The 20,030-nt window shown below is 46.6% G+C and overlaps 1 protein-coding gene across 1 annotated transcript in view; it reads right to left on the bottom strand.

The window, feature by feature from the left end:
• Positions 1-19,220, bottom strand: part of CMTR1 (cap methyltransferase 1) — a 23,919-nt gene extending 4,699 nt beyond the window's left edge. The window contains exons 1-19 of the mRNA XM_010157400.1: positions 19,091-19,220; positions 16,496-16,638; positions 14,040-14,198; positions 12,582-12,674; positions 11,789-11,860; positions 11,020-11,114; positions 10,843-10,915; positions 10,436-10,634; positions 7,888-8,006; positions 7,538-7,634; positions 6,187-6,319; positions 4,573-4,752; positions 4,114-4,170; positions 3,113-3,170; positions 2,392-2,460; positions 2,091-2,222; positions 1,466-1,588; positions 673-764; positions 18-86 (exon numbers count right to left, since the gene is read on the bottom strand). Of these exons, the coding sequence (XP_010155702.1) occupies positions 18-86; positions 673-764; positions 1,466-1,588; positions 2,091-2,222; positions 2,392-2,460; positions 3,113-3,170; positions 4,114-4,170; positions 4,573-4,752; positions 6,187-6,319; positions 7,538-7,634; positions 7,888-8,006; positions 10,436-10,634; positions 10,843-10,915; positions 11,020-11,114; positions 11,789-11,860; positions 12,582-12,674; positions 14,040-14,198; positions 16,496-16,638; positions 19,091-19,220 (2,093 nt within the window). The remainder of the gene's footprint in view (positions 1-17; positions 87-672; positions 765-1,465; positions 1,589-2,090; positions 2,223-2,391; positions 2,461-3,112; positions 3,171-4,113; positions 4,171-4,572; positions 4,753-6,186; positions 6,320-7,537; positions 7,635-7,887; positions 8,007-10,435; positions 10,635-10,842; positions 10,916-11,019; positions 11,115-11,788; positions 11,861-12,581; positions 12,675-14,039; positions 14,199-16,495; positions 16,639-19,090) is intronic.
• Between the last annotated feature and the right edge of the window lie 810 nt (positions 19,221-20,030).

Below are 20,030 nucleotides of genomic sequence, written 5' to 3'. Positions count from 1 at the left end.
AAAGAGTCCGCACTCACCGGATGGGGTTCATATCTGGCCGGCTAGGTTTAGAGACAGCTTTGACAAACTTTTCTGCCAGCTGAATCCTGAATGAAAACAGAAGAAGAATCCAGCAATTCAGGGAGATCTTTGGCACAGCAGGTAGGTAACGGTCTCAGCAGAATAACTGAAGAGATTGGCCAGACAAGCCAAATGGGTACTGAGCAAGACTTTTCACCCCACCCTCCCAGTTCAGTGCTCAGTGATACTGGCTATTATCCATTACGAATGGGTCTCCATAGCTTCCTCTACATGCTGCTGAACACACTGCTGTATCAGCAGGAAAGTAGGACTAATAGAGACATCACATCCCTGAGGAGTGAAAGACAGAGGCTCATTCCTTCTCCCTCAGTTTTCAGCTATGCTCATTCATATTCCCAGGATGCTCAGACTGTGCCTGGCTCACTCCAGACTAAGAGAGGAGCTAGACCTGCCCTCATAGGCAGGGAAGGCACGGTTGGAAAATGCTATATGCACTTCACTTCAGAGCAAGTTCATTCACGGTTCATCCTTATAGCAGCGTTTCAGCTGAACGCACTTGTCTCCCTGTGCTCAACATCCTGCTTTTCGTGTGAACGCTGTTTCCCAGTTGCTCCTACTCATGTACAAGAAGTTTCTCCAGACCGTACATACCTCTGGTTGAAATGCTGCTTTCGAACGTCGTTGCCGTTCAGCACCAAGACATCAAGGATGTGAATGGCACTGATTTTTCGCTGGGCTTTCCCCTAGGGAGGGCAATACAGAGGCTTACTACTCATACTGTTGCTATTTCAGCTTTGATTTATAGCCACTTTTTGACAGGACATCATTCTCTTCCAGCAAGAAAGCGCTTTTCCAGATATTAGAAGCACACAATTTCCCTGCTGCCTATTGCACAGCAACGTGCCATCCCCCGAGAACTGGTGGGTATCAACTACGTGGTTTTGTTTCAGGGGAGGGAGAGACAGCAGGACCACAGCTGCCATCGCCAGCTCTCTGTGCCTTATCAGGTCCCACAGCACTACAGCACCCTCACCTGAGGTGCCAGAGGACAGGCGAACTCCCAGGCAGCAGTACCTTACATGGTGAATATATCTTTTCCCCAAGGCCTGCGATCACTACTGAGCAGTTACGTACCCAAAGAGCCACAGAACACATTAAGCCCTGTTGGCATCTGCTGCTGCACGCAGGACAACAGCAGCATGTCAGGTCCAAAGTGCTTTCACAAGAATGTTGAAAGCTCCTGTCTCTAGCACTGGGCAGAAGGAAGGAACTTAATCCAAAATAGTTTCTCTAAAATCACACACAAAAAAAACTTGCACCTGGCACAGATGCAAGGTGTTCTGCAGGAACAAGCAAGATCTGTTCTGCAGGATCTTACAGAGAATAGGTGAAACTGCTCATTATATTGGCAGCCACTTGGTAAGGGAGAGAAATAGGCTCCTACCTCTCCTTTCAGCTCATGAACAATCTCCACAGAGAGAAGGGTATCTCGTGGCAGCTCAGTTTTCAAATCCAGCTTTGTCCAGCGATCTGACTGGCGACCGTCCCAGGTGTAGATCTGCGATTTCTGCACACAGAAGGCAGAGTCAGATTCAGCCAAAGCTTCATGAGGGCAGGGGTGGAGGAGACCTCTCACTAGCTGTAGAGCAGCCCTCAGAGAAGCTTTTTGTCCTAGGCTGTCACAGCCAGTTTCTTTGTCAGAAGTTTTAAGGAAGAAGCTTAATCTCTAAGGCAAAGGAACAAAAACACCGATTCTAATCTGCCAGTGACTTTTCATACCCACACAAAGAACCAGAAATAGAACACCTTTAAAAGGACAGTGAAGATAATTAGAGACACTACCGAGAGTGCAGGTCCCTGGGTAGGCTGTGATTACAAAACCAGGGTTAATTAGTGTGAAAAGCAGTGAAGTCAGGAGAAAAAACATAAAATAACTAGCAGTCTCAGGGACTGCTGATGGGGATCCTTTCCTGCCATCTGAGGACAGGAAAGGATGGGATGAAACTGCAAGGCAGAACAGTAGCATTGAAACAAACCCACAAAACTCATGGGCTATTGTCAGCACTTACCCCGAGCCCCAGGAGGAATTTCTGTTCGCTTCCAGACACCATACACCGGTAATCTAACACTTGGCGAATTTTCTCCAGTGTACTGGAATTCAAAGGAGTGGGTTTGTAACTGAAGGTGTCAATGTCCGTGCCCTAAAATGCAAAGTATGGAAAAGGCAAATTAGACACTGTATCGACAGGTAGGTAAACACAACTTCTACATTAAACAATAATCCAGGACTCACTTCTTCACCTCTTAACTCCTATGGGGAAGTTTATTTGTATAAAAGGACTCAGAACAAGCTTCTGGGTAAGGTCTCACCTGGATCAGCTCAAAGAACTTGGACTTCGGATCTGAAGATGAAGGAGCAACACGAGCCTGATCAGGAATCTGAGAACAAATCCAAATGATTTATAGCAAGTGTTATTCTTGGGCACATTCGTAGGAACCTTTCTGGTTTCAATATGTGACACAACATCCTTCCCCCATGGAAGTCCTGCTCTTGGGATTCCAGTCACCAGAGAGGTCATCTAGCAAGGTCTCATGTGTTTTGCAAATTTGATGTAGGCACACCACCTCTCACAGGAAACAACAGGCAACTGCAGAAAGTTTCAGGCCACATATTTGATTTCACATGTGTTTCGATGTAATACTGTTTCCTGAAGACAGGCAATTAGCCTGTGAAACTGACTGCCATGTATCTACGGCCCCACTGCAGTCCTAAGCTCCTCGCAGAAGAGAAACTGCAGACTCATTAAAACAAGACGTTTTGGAGAGCTCTGCTGCTTGGGAGCTATGCGCTGCGTTCACCCTGTGTATGATGAAATACTCTCAGCACAGAAGCCTGCTCGGTTAAGCCCCACACAGAACGAGTCACACACATCCCGTGTGCTTACGTGAACAGCGTGAAATGGTCTCTGACTCGCCCACAAGACAACATATTAAACCCCTGGCTAGAAAGCCCTATCTGTACTGCAGCTGTATCCTTGTATCACCACAGCAAGGAGACCTTCATGACCTCCCTGCTTGGCAGCTTACTTACCCCCCATAGCTGGAGACACTCCTTTCGGATTTCAGCCTGCCGCGGCTCAATCAACGTCCTAGAGAGAGACACAGACTGTAAGGAAGGCAAAACCTCCTTCCTCTGGCAGCACTACATACCCCAGCCCTGTAAAATTCCTGTCCTTCAGTGTCTGTCTCAGGAATAACAAACATGCACTGTTCCTCAACAGGTTACGCAGAAAAGGATGCCACCTTCCCTCCCCCCCTCCTCCACCCATCTCCAGTCTGTGTGTTCAGCTTTGTCCTGAGGTCTCCACTACTGATGAGCAGCCACCGCTCCACCCCATGAAAGCACCACTGGGCAGCAGTACTTCCTCGCTCGTCTCCGAGAGCTGGGTACACCACCCCGTTTACAAACACCAACAAAGAGCTGCTGAAGTCCACACCAAAACCAGCATCTGCGTTCGGATCAACTCTTAAGATAATTCTTGGCTACGGGACTCGCTCAACTTTCTTCTACGCACTACCTCCGAATGACACCCGAGCAGAAAAGTCACACCAGGGCAACAGCTCTACATCGCAATGGCTGTGCTTTTACGCAAGGAATTCACGTCATAACCTTTAGGTAACTCTAGGTATTGAGCTCAGATGCTTTGAATTGCCCCTGGAAAATGAAGATCTAGGAACCACACCCGACTTGGATGGTTACTGCAGAATTGAACGTAACCAGCTGGGAGTTACGTTTCTGCCAAGAAGCAGGCCCACTCATGGTAACAGGAGATGGTGCAACGCGTGGATGCCTTCTCACAAGGGTGATAACAGACCACCAGCTTCCAGGGCTCCTCCAGCCACCCACCATTTCTGCAAATAGCTTGGGCAGAGCCACAGCTGAGCTGTCTAAAAGGCACTATTCACTTTCCCTGGCTCCAAAGGCCAAGCCAAGTACCAGCTCAAACAAGGAACACATTAAGGAAGGGCAAAGCAATTCACTTGTAGGTTAACTCAGTCCTCCCTCACTGAAAGCCAGAGGAACATACTCACGTGTCTTGAACAAATGCACGAATTTTGGCGAGTGCCTTTATTTGAACTTTGCAGTGGCTGAAAGAGAAAACAAATTTCAGTCAGGGAGCAAGTTAATCACCGAGGTTGTTCCACTGTTCAAAACAAGGAAGAGTACTGGGACAACAGGAGGAAGCCAGACTGATCCTCAGAGCAGTGATGAATCATTGCCAACGTGATTCAAAGTGACAGGAAAACCTATGGAAAGAATTAGGCAGAGGCCTCCTTTCCCCTCTGCACAGTACTCCGAGGCCAAATAGCTGCTCACAGCATACAGCACTTCTCCCTGCACAGGGACCCTCTGCTCTGCTGAGCCTCTCGGGGAGCAAAAGCAGCGCAGTGTAGCGGCATCAGCAAGCACCTCCACGAGGAGCTACAAGTGAAAGCCATGCTGGCTAACTTGCCTGCAGCCAGCAGCCCTTGCCGCCCAGGGGCACTCACTTTTCATTGGACTGGACAACGTAATCATAGAAATCCTGGTCGCCTTTGATCACGTTCAACGGGACAACAAGATTCACATCCACGTCGGAGTTGCGCAGCTGGTTGAGCCTGATGTTCACCGTGAAGAGATAGTCCCGCACGTCATCAATCCCCAGCTTTAACCCTTTGCATATCACGTACCTGCAGAGCAAGGCAGAGAGACCCGGTGGGTTCAGCTCTTCCACACAGCCAACTTTCCTGCCACACTCCCATTATCAGGACAGTTCCCAGATCCCAAGAATTCTTTCCTCCCACATATCCCTAGGAAGATGCAATCTCACCTACCACAAATTCCCAAGTTTTCTATGCTCTGGAAAGATTGGAAAACTCAATCCTACTGAAAAAACCTCATAGATCTCTCTCAAGTAGTAAGTCGGTTCTGCTAACCTTGACAGGTACAATGATAACACACATAATATGCTCCAGCTTCATTGGAACCATAGTTTTTTCATGCAAAACAGAATTTGTTATCTATTCAGTTCCACTGCTTTCTCCCCCAAAGGGTAATTTGGCAAACATCTGGCAAACCAAATTACCTAAAATCTTCTTCTTTACTGTGATGGCCTGACGCTGGCTGGAGGCCAAGTGCCACCAAAGCCACTCTGTCACTCTTCTCCTCAGCTTGGCAAGGGAGAGGTAATACAATGAAAGGCTCATGGGTTGAGATAAGGACAGGGAGAGATCACTCACCAATCACTGTCACAGGCAAAACTGACCATCTGGCAAACCAAATTACCTAAAATCTTCTTCTTTACTGTGATGGCCTGACGCTGGCTGGAGGCCAAGTGCCACCAAAGCCACTCTGTCACTCTTCTCCTCAGCTTGGCAAGGGAGAGGTAATACAATGAAAGGCTCATGGGTTGAGATAAGGACAGGGAGAGATCACTCACCAATTACTGTCACAGGCAAAACTGACTTGGAGACCCACGCTGCAGCAGTTTGTGAAGAACTGCAGCCCATGGGAAGGACTCACATCAGAGAAGTTCATGGAGGACTGTCTACCATGGGAGAAACCCCACACTGGAGGAGGGGAAGAGTGTGAGGACTCCTCCCCCTGCCCCAAGGAGGAAGAAGCGGCAGAGACAGTGTGATGAACTGACCACAACCCCCATTCCCCATCCCCCTGCACTGCCAACGGATAAAAAGGTAGAGAAATCAGGAGCAAAGCTGAGCCTGGAAAGAAGGCAGGGGGGGAAGGCGTTTTAAGATCTGGTTTTGTCTCTCACTGTTCTATTCTGATTTGACTGATAAACAAATTAAATTGATTTTTCTTCCCCAAGTCAAGTCTGTTTTGCCTATGACCATAACTGCTGAGTGATCCCTCCCTGTCCTTGTCTCGACCCACCAGACTTTCCTTGTATTTTCTTGTCCCCATCCCACAGAGGAGTGAGCGAGCAGCTGCGTGGTGCTCAATTGCTGAGCTGGAGTTAAACTATGAACACCATCTAAAATGTTTCCTTCTCCAAGACAGTTGCCAAAGGTCACAGAGCTTCCACTAGACTTACCCAAACCCATCTATCACTGCATTTAGAGGACTGGGCTTCTTTAGTAGCCCCTCACGGTCACGAATCTCACCTCTCCGAGTTAGCAGGGCGGCTTGTCACAGGCTTAAAGATGCACACTCGCTCAAAGCAGCAGTACAGCAGATAAACAAGTCCCACACTGAATGGAGTAAACAGGTCAAAGGTTTTGCAGACAAAATGTCCTCCTGGGGGGGAAAAAAAAAAAAAAAAAAGAGGAAGCACACAGATACCAGCAGATCTTAAGGAAACAAGGAGATACAGGCACCTCAATACCCTTCTCTTCTGCAGAACTGGTAAGAGTGTGTTTCTACAATTAAGCGGCTTCTAAAACACATTCACAAAGTGGGCCAATGGGGCTCTGTGAACCATCTTCCCCATATATCTGCAGCAAAGAGAAAAGCATTTCACTAACCAGGATTGAATCAGTATGTTCCCTGCCTCACGAGCAAACCTTCTATCCACCCCCATCCTCCCCTTCCAGGCCCAACCTGTGCCCTGTGGCATGGCAGCATGCTATGTGCAACAAGAAACCTTGGGCTGGAGGAGACAGCTAACAGCTGTTACCTAAACAGAGTAACTCACTGTCGAGAAAGAAAAGCACCTCTGTTGCCACTTGACTTCAAACAAGTTTCCCGGTTTCCCAAGCAAAAAGCAGTCAGTCTTACAGAGCTATCACCTACGCGGACAGGAAAGGCTTAAAGAAGGTTGCTCCTTTTATCCTATCACATTTGAGACTACTGCTGAGCAGAGCGCTGCCTCAGGTACTTCTAAACACAGGGCACAAGATAAATAACAGTGAGCGTTTTTATCTTCTGCGTCCGTGCCAAACACTAGCTAAACTGGGCAGAAGAGGGGAGCCACCAAAACCAGACAGAGCTGTCATGTCCATCATTTGGCAACAACAAGGTACAGCTAAAAGAACGTGAGAAATCATCTTGTTCTGATGAGAGATGGCAGATTTAAAGGAGAAAAGCCACAAGTTAGGGAGAAGGGTGAACTGGATAAACACCACTCTCTTCCAACCAACCTGCTAGCATGTTCAGGAAGCAGTTGGTCCAGCTAGCGCCATGAAACTCAGATAGACCGTCCAGTTACCACACTAGTGACCTTAGCCCAAGAGAGCTACGTAACATAACGCATTGTAAGAGCTTTAAACTAATGCATTTTACCTCATGCTTTTAGTTACAAGCATAACGGACATAGATAATCCTATTTTTCTGCCCCAGTTCCCGTAGCTGTGTGATAACCATCTCGTGATGTATGCACCAGACGCTCGATTCTGTGCCACTCAGCCTCCCTGCAGAGCAGACGTCGTGGCACGTGGATAAAAAGTGTACAGCACCATCCTGCAGTGTCACCCCCACCTTCGAGAAGGAGGAAGAAGATTAGTGGATCAAACATACCTGTCCGGACAATGGACAGTGCTGTAAGGAACTGGCAAAGCATGAGCTGCTTGCTTAGGATTTCTTGCAGGTTCTCCTGACCCTCCACTGAGAAACCCTGCAACGCACAAAGAATGTAATTAGTATCTCCACAAATCTGTTGGTCAAGCAAAGGATTCTGCACAGCTAAATCATGGAATCATCACAATTTCCATTTCTTTAAGATAAAAATTACTGCCACCAGGAATTTTCATGGCAGGCCTCAAAGGATCTCCCATGGTAACTACGGACACATGTCAAATATCCCACAATATGCAGACCAAGGTATCAGTTTTGGTCATTAATGCAGGAAGAAAAAGAAATGGACCAACCCCATCAGCCATTAAGAAATGCACTCCCTTGTGATCAGTATTGTCCAAAACAAAATTTCGGAATGCAGTAATGTTCTCTGGGCGAGTGATGTCTCCATCTCCATCAATCCCTCCCTCTCCTAAGGGAAAAGAGGAGAAAATTACTAACATGTTTGCGAGTACGGAAAAGAGATCAGTATGTGCAGGTGTTCTGCTGTACTCCGTTAACATTTAGTCAGAAATTACACAGACCCCGATAGGTGAATAAGGATTAACACATTCCCTTGTTCACCAAAGATGCTCGTTCATTTAGGAAAATTGTTCAGACTGAGTGGTCAGGGCCAAAGAAAGCCATATAATAATCGGGCTCAAATGACAAGTTGCAAAAGAGCCTCAGCAAAAGAGAAATTATCTACTGGCCTCCCCTGGGATGAGGACTGACTACATAACAACAAAATATCCTCATCCAAGTAGGAATGACACATAGCTGAACCTACTAAAAACATAAGGTTCCATCTCACTGCACAGCTCACCTGTTAATAACATGTTTTTACAGACAAGGCAAAAATTATTTCCACTGTGCACTGACAACCTAAGGAGAATTCAAATCATGCCAAAGAAACACAATACTCTATTTTCAAATGCAATGTAAACGGGAATTTAAAAAAGCACCCCAAAAAAAACCTGAACAAGTCTATAAAGGGAACAGGGAAAGGGAACTAGGGTTTGTGCGTGAATATTTGTATAGTTTTCCCGTACGGCTCTCTACAGAGTGGTGCACTGTCCCCCAGGCTGGTGGTTTAGAAAGCTAATTTAAGGTGTATTCTAGAGCTCACCAATTCTGACTTTGAAGAAGCCTGAACTTCTATTTGGTATTAGTGCCTGTAAATCTCCTACAACTACAGCTTCTATTAACTGAGCTGGAGGACTAGAAAGCAGCAGAGGATCAGGATGCATGATACTGCTTTGATAACTAAATTCCTCATCAATCATCCTGGCAGTAAGTGAGGTGACACTAGAATTTGTTACCATTCTTCACAACACAAATAACCCGGCTGAAGAGCGTTTGTACACATCTCACTAGACTTTATAGCGTAAGAGACGGAAAGGGATCAAGAAAATGCATCAAAGTCATCGGGCCATTCATTTCTCCAGGCATCTCCTTCTCTCGGCAAGAACACCAGTTTGCAGTGAGGTATAAAGATCCAAGCACTGCAAGAGTGATAACAATGTGTTTATCTGCCTTGCTGCCCTCGCCATGACCCTTCTCTTTCACAGCTCTAATCCTCAAGTGCTAACCGTTCTCGAAGAGTTCATGGTCAGGTGTCAAAAGCAGCAGTCAACAAGAGTCGGGGCCGGGGAGCACAACAGTGGAAAAGACAACCCTCTTCTCCACAGAACACTACAGCTCGAGTTTCTTTTATACAGTCTGGAGTAAGATGCAGGAATAATAGCAATCCTCGTATTTCCCTTCCTATTCCCAGAGGCTATGCAGATAGAGGGGTCAATCACATCAGCAAGCTGAACAGGTTACTGTCCATGAGGTGAGCTGCAGCAATTGTCTGCGTTCACCTGCTTAGTCTGTCTCAAAGCAAGGTAAAACATACTCCCTTAAACATCTTTGGGTTACGCAGCTCATTTAGTCACAGTGATTCAGATACAGCCTCTAGCCCAAATATGGTTTATTATCTAGTCTTTACTAAGAGCCCACAATCAATTATCAAAGCAGAGCTAGAAAGGGCTGAGACAGAAACATGCTGCCCGTCAGCCTAGTGAGGTTTTTGGCTCTGCTAACAGATCTTTGGGCAAGTCAGGGGGCTGGAGCACGTCCCCTGTGGAGACAGACTGAGAGCGCTGTTGTTTAGCCTGGAGAAGGGAAGGATCTGGGGAGACCTTATAGCAGCCTTCCAGTACCTGAAGGGGCCTACAGGAAAGACGGGGAAGAACTCTACCAGGAAGTGTAGTGATAGGACAAGGGATAATGGGTTTAAATTGAAAGTGGGGAGGTTTAGATTAGGTATCAGGAAGTTCTCCCTGGAGAGGGTGGTGAGGCACTGGCACAGGTTGCCCAGAGAAGCTGTGGATGCCCCATCCCTGGAAGTGTTCAAGGCCAGGCTGGATGAGGCTTTGAGCAACCTGGTTTAGTGGAAGGTGTCCCTGCCCATGGCAGGGGGGGTGGAACTAGATGATCTTTAAGGTCCCTTCCAATCCAAACCATTTCATGACAAGTCATCTCACTCACTGTTTCAGGCTAACATCAGTGAGGTGGGAAAAATATTGTCAAGCAATCTTAAAGCACTCTGCAATTTTCAGATAAGCAAAGCACTCGAGTATCAACTATTGCAATGGGACACATTCCCAGGGCAGACTGGAAATAAGTGCAAAAACGTGACCTGATATGCCAGCTCACCAATCTCAACCCCTTTCTCAGATAACAGGGCCCTTCTACCTTGCAAAATGGTTCCCTCTAAACAGGCTTCTCTTAGATCCCAATACCAGCCCCTCTCCTGTTACAGACACTGCAGCATAAGCAAAAACATCAGGTAACACTCACACACGCACTACATACCATAATAAGGTTCAAAGAGCTCACTGGAAGCAGAATAGAAGTCCTCTAGTTTAAAATCATTTGGTCCTTTCAAGGTCATGCCAAACCCTTTCGCATGCCACTTCCGCCTCCACAAGACGTACTCTGAGAAGCCACCGGGACCGGCACACACGTCAGCAAAGTAGAGCAGCTCTGCATCTCGCTCCTTTATCAGGGGCCTCTGCAAAAGGAAACTGAGGAAGTTCTACTGACCTAGTAACATCTCCCATCAGTCAAACCAGAGACACCATAAACAGCACTACTCGGCCAGAGAAGTCTCTTTCAAGCACCTGTTTTCCCAGCTAGCATCCTAGGGATTATCCTTTCTCCCCCCCTTTTCCATTCTCTAAGAAAGTACTGCTGTTTGAAAGTTAAACAGAGGCCCTCACCCCGTGGAAGTCCTTAGGGTTTGTAAACATGTAGTCAAAAACATGGTCCATATTTGCCATCTTCATCGCAGCCCTGCGAACACATAAACAAGGACGTATTAAGTTTCAACCTTGGCTCCATAGGCCAAAAGCGGACATCAGTGGGAATGGGGCTGCACTACTGGAAGTTCTGCAAACCTGTTCAGGAAGAAAACTCCACGGATCATCTCATAGGGGTTAGACCTTGTTCGGGCTCGACGCATTTCTTCTCCATCCAGCTCATCAAATACGCTCTGCACAAACAGGAACAACATTAAGCTGGACCTGTGTGCCAGTTTCAGTCACGACAACCTGTCAGAGGCTCGAGGGGTAGGTAGGCACAAGCATTTCCTGTCCTCATGCTTCTCCCTCCTTAGCCAGCAAACTCCATGCAGGGTGTGGTTCACCAATACAGAATGATTTTCTGTCACATAATGATATTCACTCTTCTTCCAAGCCACCCCAGTTCTCAGGCAAATTTAGTAACACTGAAGAATTCCATACTGATGGCTTCAGATCGAACAGCTGATGGCTTCAGGTAACCCGGTTAGCCAGCTCCAAAGCAGTCACACAGCCTACGGCATTGGTCTCACTCATGTACACGTACTGTACTGTTTTTTACAAGGGCGTGATAAAACCCAGGAGTGAAGACGGAGCACACAAGAAAAGGAGCTTATTCAAGTCTCCAGCCTTGCAGTTGAACTAAGAAAGGGAGACTGTTACCATCAATCTCTTTGAAAGCTGAGGTGCAAAACAGGTTGCTGAACAGACGGTAACAACCAGGATGCGCGGTCACACTAGTGACATGGAGGTGAGATGATGTTCTGAGCTCCTGCCAATCACCTAAGTAAACTGTTCAATCCTCTCCAATCATTTACTTCACTTGCTTCCCCAAAACTTCAGATCCTCTCTGAAGAAGGGGACTCACCTTGCACTGCAGGACATTACGTAAAAGCTCTTCATTACAGAACTCTGTTTCATCTTCAATCACCATCTTCCTCTGGAACAGGATGAGAGCACAGGTAACAGTTAGCAAACAGGGTATCAGTCATTTCAGAATGACTCATTTTCAGACGTACGAGAGATGAAGGTTGTCAACCACAGACCAGACTGTACTGGCACGAGCGTAGCCAGCAGGCTAAAGAATTATTCTCCCCTATTCAGCATCCCAAGACCACACATGGAATACCACATCCAGTTTAGCACTCCACAGTACTGAGGGCAAGCCCAGCAAAAGAGCCACCAAGATGAGGAGGGTGCAGAAGCACCTGGCGTACGAGGAGAGACTGAGAGAACAGTGTGTTCAGAATGGAAAAAGCACGATCCTATTGCTGCCTGCAAGTACCTAAAGGCAGGAAATAGAGAAGATTGATCTAGACTCTTCTCAGATATGGACAACAATAGGACAAGAAACAAGGGACACAAGCTGCAACACAAAAAATGCCAATTAGCTGTACGGAAATTCTCTTTTGCCACCTGGGTTAACAAATACTGAAACATATGCCCAAACACGTGGTGAGATTTCCATTCGTGGAGACACTCAAAACTCAGCCAAACAAGGCCTTGAGCAGCCTGATCTAGCTGGACCAGCTTGAAGCAGGACGCAGCACTAGCAATCCCCAGAGGTCCCCTCCAGCCTGGGTTATGCTACAACTGCTCAGTTTCAGGCTGAGCAGTCCTGCATCTCTGCAGGCTGGTAGGTGCTGGGACCTAAAAATTACCTGCCCCACGGTCATCCACTCCTTCAGCTCCTGGGCATCAGGGATCTCCGTGGTACACTCAAGGCACCAGTCCACCTCCTCGTAGGCGCTGGGCTGCAAACACAAGACATGGGAAGAGTCAAAGACGTTTTTGCTAGCAAAATATAACCACCGATTTCTCCCAGAAATTCACCTCCCAATCCTGGCTTAAGGGGTTATAGCATGACTTTAGAGCCAACCATACAGGTGGGGTTTTTTTCTCCTAGTCCAAAACATGTCTTATTTGTTTGGATTCAAAATAAAATTTAAAGGAAATTAAAAATAAAAAGACCACCACCAAGAAAAAACCCCACATCCCTTTCACCTCACTAGATTCTCATGAACAATCAAGACACAAAGCAAAAGCCTGGCACTCTCAAGGTAGATTTTAGAGACACTGCAAAAGAGCTGCCAAAACCCCACACTTCCTGATGGTGCTTTACACATCCTTTCTCCCAATTCTTTCTGAAAGCTCTCCTCATTCTACAACTCAATTCAGGCTTCGAAGAATTTGTATTGTCTTGGGACCCAGTTGTTTCATCAGTGAAGAGCCGAGTGTGCCACCCCTCCACAGAGAGGCTGCCGAGATCCACTAACCCTCTTACATTTACTACAGCAGCAGCATCCGTGAGGGTTAATCACATGCAACACCCAACTGCTCTGGGCTGCAGAAACACACTGGAGAACGAGACCTAAACCAACGAGGCTACAGAACAGGTATTCCTGGTTCTCAAGGAATAACCCCCCCCCCCCGCCCCGGTATTATCTCCAACTGCTGAAAACAACTCAAAGACAGGAGAGCGAAGTAACATCGCGTGCATCACACGTGACCTGATAAGCATTGCTGCCCTTGACTAATGACGGCTGGGTCCAGATCCCTAGGATTCAGTGTTGTGGTTTGGGGTTTTTTCTTTTTACATACAAACATACAGCAGCCAGTTTGCAACAAAGAATAGCAAAACAGGGCTTTACTTTCCTGACAACATCTATATCTATTTCACGATTTTCCTCCCTGATGAAGAGTTTGATGAGCCACAGGAATAGAAAGAACATCTCAGCATTTTATTTGGGACTATTAAACACACCCAGAAATTACTTTTTTTTCATTTCCTATATATTTTGTATATTGTTTTTCATGTGTCTAAAGGTTGCAAACCCAAAAGAGCTTGATAACGGTTTTCAGTCTCCCTCACTGCTGCAAACTCAGAAGTAAATCCTACAGACCACAGCAACAATCCATCTAAAGCTGATTTTGTGTCAGAACATTAATATGTGGGGCAGAAAAGTTTTGCCATGCTGTTCAGAGGGAAAATAAGGCCAGTCTACCCAGCAGAGCCACCTGATGGTTGTCAGTTGTATCAGACAACACTAATCATCATTCCCAGAGGGCAAATCCTGAACACAGCAACAGAAAAGGGATTCAAAACAGGAAGTACTTACCTCTGGCTCATCTTGCCAATCAATATTGAGCTCCCCATCAAATCCCTTGAGGGTCAGCCCAAAGCCTCTCCTTCCCTTCTGATTGGAGGCTTCAACAATATCCTTCCTCCCTTGGCCATATTTTCCCAGACCTTCTCCTTCCCGGAATCCCATCTTGGCCTATAACGAAAGCAAAGGGAGCACACTGAGGCAAGTGGACTGAGTTTACATACTGCTACTGGGATCAAAGACTAGCAGGGAAAAATGACACATGACCCTGGAGTGACTCAAAGACATTAAGCATTTTTCATCACAGCTGTGGCTTTCAGGACTTCATAGTGAATTCACTTCCCTAAGGCATGATGCAAAAGAACTTGATCTAAAAGAACGATGTCTGAAAAGCCAGCAAATTACAGAAGGTTCAGTAATGCAGGAACAGCCTGCTCAGAGTGAGAAGTACTGAGGAGCCTGAAGACATCCATCACCGTGTTCAGTAAACGTGGAAGGTTCCTAAAACAAAAGATCCTGGCACAGGAAAATACTCCTGTTGTGATGATATTCTTTTGTTGTGAACATGCAGTCATATACATTCCAAGCACGAGTTAAAACTTCACCTACAGCTCAGAGGAGGAATGCAAGACATGCACATTCCCATCTCTCCGGTTAAAAGAAATCTGTCCATTAACTGCTACTTTTTCAGGCTTTTCTCTTCGTAAATTTTAGCAACAAGAGAACAACAACAAGCACAAAGGCAGCCACACAACCACTCCCTCTGGTATGCATCTACAAGACAGCAGGTAAATAAAAGACTTAATCCTTAAGTTTCACTTTGAATAAATTATCCGCATGGTCCCTTCCTGTAAAAAGCAACAAATCTTTGGTTATTACCAGCCAGTAGGAGAAACAACCACAAGAATATGAGACAGGTTCTACACAAACCTGTGTGGCATTATCCCTTGGCTACCTGGCTCCAAACCAGACCCTGAAATACCTACACTAAACGGGACCGCCACTGAGCCCACTGTACACCGGTTTTCTGAGGACAGCGTTTTGAACATCTAGCAATCATGGACTGTTCTCCTTCTGCTTACTTAACGCCACCAAATCGTTCAACCAGCTTTGATAACACATCAATCTTCAGATTCAAGTTCATGGGGCCTTACAAGAAAAATCCTCCCAAATTCAGTAGGAAAAGCTGCTGTATGTGGCGATTAAAAGCACACATCCTAATTGGCTCAGGACAGAACTCTCCAAGCCAAAGACAATCTTGTGCTGGAATCAGCAAACTGCAGCTCAGTGCCAAAAATGCACGTGGACAGATTCTGAATGATCAGCAACAGGACTTATCTACAGAGTGGCACAAACAGCAACTCTCAGCCTCCGGATCCCATTGAGTCTTGAATTCAGCAAGAGCTGAACCTTCCCGTCTCATGTAGGGGTATGGTCCTGCTGGTCAGCAGCATTCCGCCTCCGAGAGGCAGAATCTCCCCATTCCCACCCCTAGAAGCAGCTAGCACCTCCCACCTTCTACTAGAAGGCTGAACTTCTAACTTGGCAAAGGCAGGTATAAGCTGGCCTACCGCCAGGGAAAGACTGCTGACCCCTGCTCCTGCGGGTACAGCACCAGCACAGAACAAAAGGAGACCCGAATCAGTCCTCCACTGAGTCCCAGACTTCCTGTCACATTTCAAGTAATACACACATCTCACCTTCTCTGCTGCCCTTGGAAACACCATTTTTGTTTCTGTTATCACAAACAGAAATTCTTGCAGGATTAGGAGATACTCACAATACCACAGCGACGACGTTTGCATCAGCATAGCAGCATGCACCGAACACTTCTACAGCCTACTACCGCCGTTAAACTCAGGAATGTGCTGCCAAATTTGGGACTACCATGAGACAGAGACAGACAAACCTTTCCTCAGAACTTCCTAAAGTACTTCCCCAGACTGACATTGTGTACCAAGGGGCTGGCGATCACCTTCCAAGATTAGTTGTCACAGTCGCGATCCTTCACAACTCACTGCCTTTCCCAAGAATTTCCGGCCCTACTTAAAATACCTTAATAATTAAGCTACTAATTCTACAAGGGTATGGCATCCAGCCTCGAAGACCAAACAAATTAATGTCAATCACAGAATTTGTTACAGCCTTTCTTACAAGGCATTTGTTAACTCAAGCATCGCAAAACACAGGGTAGGACTTTTCAAGCTCATCAAACAGCCTGACCCAGAGATCCTTCCCTTCGCATTCACCTCCCTGCTCCTCGGCCTTGAACATGAATCGACTTTCTTACTTAACAGATCCCTCCAAGGAAGCTCGCTCAGCCTCCCCCATTTGTTCAGCAGCTGGCTCAAAGAAGCAAAGAATCCTGCTACAAAGAGGAGCAGAATCAAATTCTCTTAAAACAGACTGGTCTTAACTTTGGTCTCATCAGGTCTTAAAGAGTTTGGTCCAAAACTGTTCTGACCTACCATGAGCTTTTGGGAGACACTGTTATACATCGAGTAGCGAGATGAGGTACCCTCCACAAGAGAGTCTTGTTTGAACTCATTGCTGAAGACTGGTCTTTTCTCATCGTTCTCACTGTCCGACCCACTGCTGCTGCTGGAAGACTCTGCAAACAAAACAAAAAAAAGTGAGAAAAGTGAGTAGGAAAATAAAAAGAAAATGGGAGAAAGACACCTCAGTAATCACATTAAGAACTATACAGCATGCCTTGTTAAATCCTCTCCACACACACACAGAGGACAGTGGAGTATCTCAAATGCACGCAGGTGTAATATAAACTACCCTATGGAACCAACACCTGGTTATCTGCCCCTTTGGCTCAAGGACACACCACCTCTCTGAGCCAACGGATTCCAGGCACCGCAAAGGGCCCCGAAAACCCGTTACAGCAGCAGAGCAGGCCGCAGCACGGCCATCACAGTACACTGTGGTGTGCCTGGCCTTTACAATGACCCTGAGGAGCTGAGAAAGTTCTCAGAGCGTCTCTCCCTAGAGTAATGACAATTACGAACACCTTGATAGAACATACCAGATTTTCCTGTCTCCTACAGGTGCAAACACACCCCTAAATTAACCAAAAATCCACATCAAGTACACAGGCATCCACCAAATAAATGGCCAGCACTGCAGAAAGGAGGGAGAGTTGAATTGCTTAGGCCCCACATCACACTTCAACCTGACTCCACTACCCACCTCAGTAGGGAGTTCACTACAGCAGATGAGACAGTTTCTCACCTCTGGAGTTTACTGATGCATCCAAACCCAAGTGGAAGTTACTGTCAGAATACACCAACATAGTTTAAAAATAGCCTGACAGAGACAAAGGTTTGAGGAGGAAGTTAATCAAGTCAGTGGTCCAATCAAGGTAATAGGTAGCACCATACACAGCCGGCACACAAACGCAACCTTTGTCACCTCAAAGTCACCGGAAACTGATGCAGCAGAGCCTTCATGGGCAGCAAGCAATGCAGCTCTGTCTGTGCCCAGTTCCACCCCCGGATCTACTTGGGGAGAACCTCATCCTTCATGAGCTTTACAGCCTTTGCTGCTGCTCGGTAGTTGTGAGATGCCCAACCTGACTTGCTCTAGAGCTGGATGTAACCGGGGTGTAGCCAAGAAAGCCAACCGTATTCTGGGCTGCATCAGGAGAAGTGTGACCAGCAGGTCGAGGGAGGGGATTCTCCCCCTCTACTCCGCCCTGGTGAAACCCCACCTGGAGTGCTGTGTCCAGCTCTGGAGCGCTCAGCACAAGAAAGACATAGACCTGCTGGAACGGGTCCAGAGGAGGGCCACAAAAAGGATCAGAGGGATGGAGCACCTCTCTCCTGTGAACACAGGCTGAGATAGATGGGGTAGTTCATGATAGGACTGTGGTGATTCCTGCCCAGATCACAGAATGACAGCAAAGTTTGGGTAGCAAATGGACCTTCAAAGGTCTAAAGGTCACAATAGCCAGAACATAAACCTTAAGAAAGTCCCTTCCCAACTCTTCTCGATTTTACCATTTGCTGGGCCATGCTCAGCTGAGGTCAGATCTCATATCAGTTCTCTCCCCCAACCTTCTTTCTTCGATCAGAAGCCACAATGGGTGTAACAGTCTACTGAACAATTAGCCCTATCCAAAGCATTGTCCTTGAACTGTGTCAACTTGTTTCCTAAACTCTACAACTCACAGCCTATTTTGACCCACGTATGACCTCAATAATCAAGGGGTGGGAAAGCTTCTTCAGGTTTTCAGGCCCTTTCTCACTAACGCTTTAGGACCAGGGGAAACCCCAAGACTCACAAGTAGCAGGCACGGCCATGAGGCAACCTGAAGTACGACCCTGGGAGAGTTTAAAGCACCCCGCAACAGGGAGAGCAATTGTGTTGAGCTCTCATCTTTGGGATACCCCAAGCTCCAGGTGAGAAAGTACACCCAAACTTGAAAAACAGTAGTCAAATCATTTGGTTAACTCTGAAACAGGTTTTCTTTCTGAAACCAAACACCTGCAAGCTCTCACAACTCCCTCCAAAAATCACACTGAGCCAGCAAAAGGGATGGCACTACAATGTAGGAGTCACGATCAACCTGCCCTTTGTATTCATCTCTATTTCTCCCATCTGCAAAAATGTGACAAGATCACTGATTATTTTATTTTTTAAAACAGTGAGGGATGATGATGTTTCTTTACAGCACAGCACCCACAACTCCTCACTACTGAAAGGTTCCAAAACAGAAATAACTGCTGAGACTGACAAGATTAATGCTGCTCATATATTACAAGAATCTTTACAGCTTTGGACCATGCTCCTGTCGTCTACCTCAAGTCCTGTTTTCTAGGTCTGAATTCACGCAATTCCCAGACCAAACTGCATACATGAGATTGGTTTTTTTGAAAGCTTAAGGAATTCACACCAATCCAAGGTTATGAACAGAAATTATGTAGGTTTTCTCCTAAATAGCGAGCATGCCCTTGGAGTTCAGGCAACCTATTAGGATTTAGGAGACGTAGGTTCAATTCCCATTATTATTTAGATTCCCCCACAGCAGCGTATACCTTACCTCCAAACCTTACCTTGAGTAGTATGGTTACTAAACTGAGTTTCATCATCTGAAGTAGAACTGAGGGTTAATCCCAAGTCTTCTATCCTCTTCTTCTGCTTCTTCTGGGGGCTGCTAAACCCAGGTTCCGTCCTTCTCTTCATTTTTGCTGAAAGAAGATGATCACACTCAATGAACATTAAGCAAATCAACTTCCTCCTGCACACCGAAGGTGCAGCAGCATGGTGGCACAAATCATTTTATGGACTATCCAGTGTCATGCATCTCAAGTTAAGTTTGCTTGAGGTAAAACTATTCGCTTCTTTTGAACCTACCTTTTTTTAACAGCCACTCTAACTAAACAAACATGAAATCAAGACAGAAGCTTCCCTATTACTGATTACTCGAATTTCAAAGCATTTCTACAACCTGCTTACTATTAAATGCTCACAGATGAAGACAACCCACATGTCAGGACTTAGATAACTTATACAACAGCAGGGTACTACTACTGAATCAAAGATTCATTTTATCCAAACACACACGAAATAAGATCAATTTAATGGAGAACATGCAAGGCGGAACCCATTTCTGACAAGAGGCTCAGAACACCTCAGACCTCACCTCTGCAAATGTTAATTAATAAAAGAGCTCTCCTACAGGGCTTCTCCACCCGAACTTAAGTATGCGTGCTCAAGCTGGGGGGGGTGTGTTTTGCACCAGGAATCGCTGGCAAGGTCTCAATTTTCTGGTTGTGGCTGATAAACTCTGCGTAGACCCGGAGACAGGACTAACACACTCAGCTCCCCACCAGACCCTTCTCACCGCCGCCGCCCTCCGCACGGTCCCTCCGCGCACCCGCTCCGTTTCACAGCGCGCAGACCCCGCCGCCGCGAAATGGCACCCCCTCCCTCAGGAGACGGGCGGCAGGGAGGGAAAGCCCGCCCGGGGCACAGCCCCGCCAACCGAACGGG

Source organism: Eurypyga helias, unplaced genomic scaffold (assembly GCF_000690775.1).
Source record: "Eurypyga helias isolate BGI_N326 unplaced genomic scaffold, ASM69077v1 scaffold4948, whole genome shotgun sequence".
NCBI classification, from domain to species: Eukaryota; Metazoa; Chordata; class Aves; order Eurypygiformes; family Eurypygidae; genus Eurypyga; species Eurypyga helias.
This window is presented reverse-complemented; position numbering and strand designations above follow the sequence as displayed.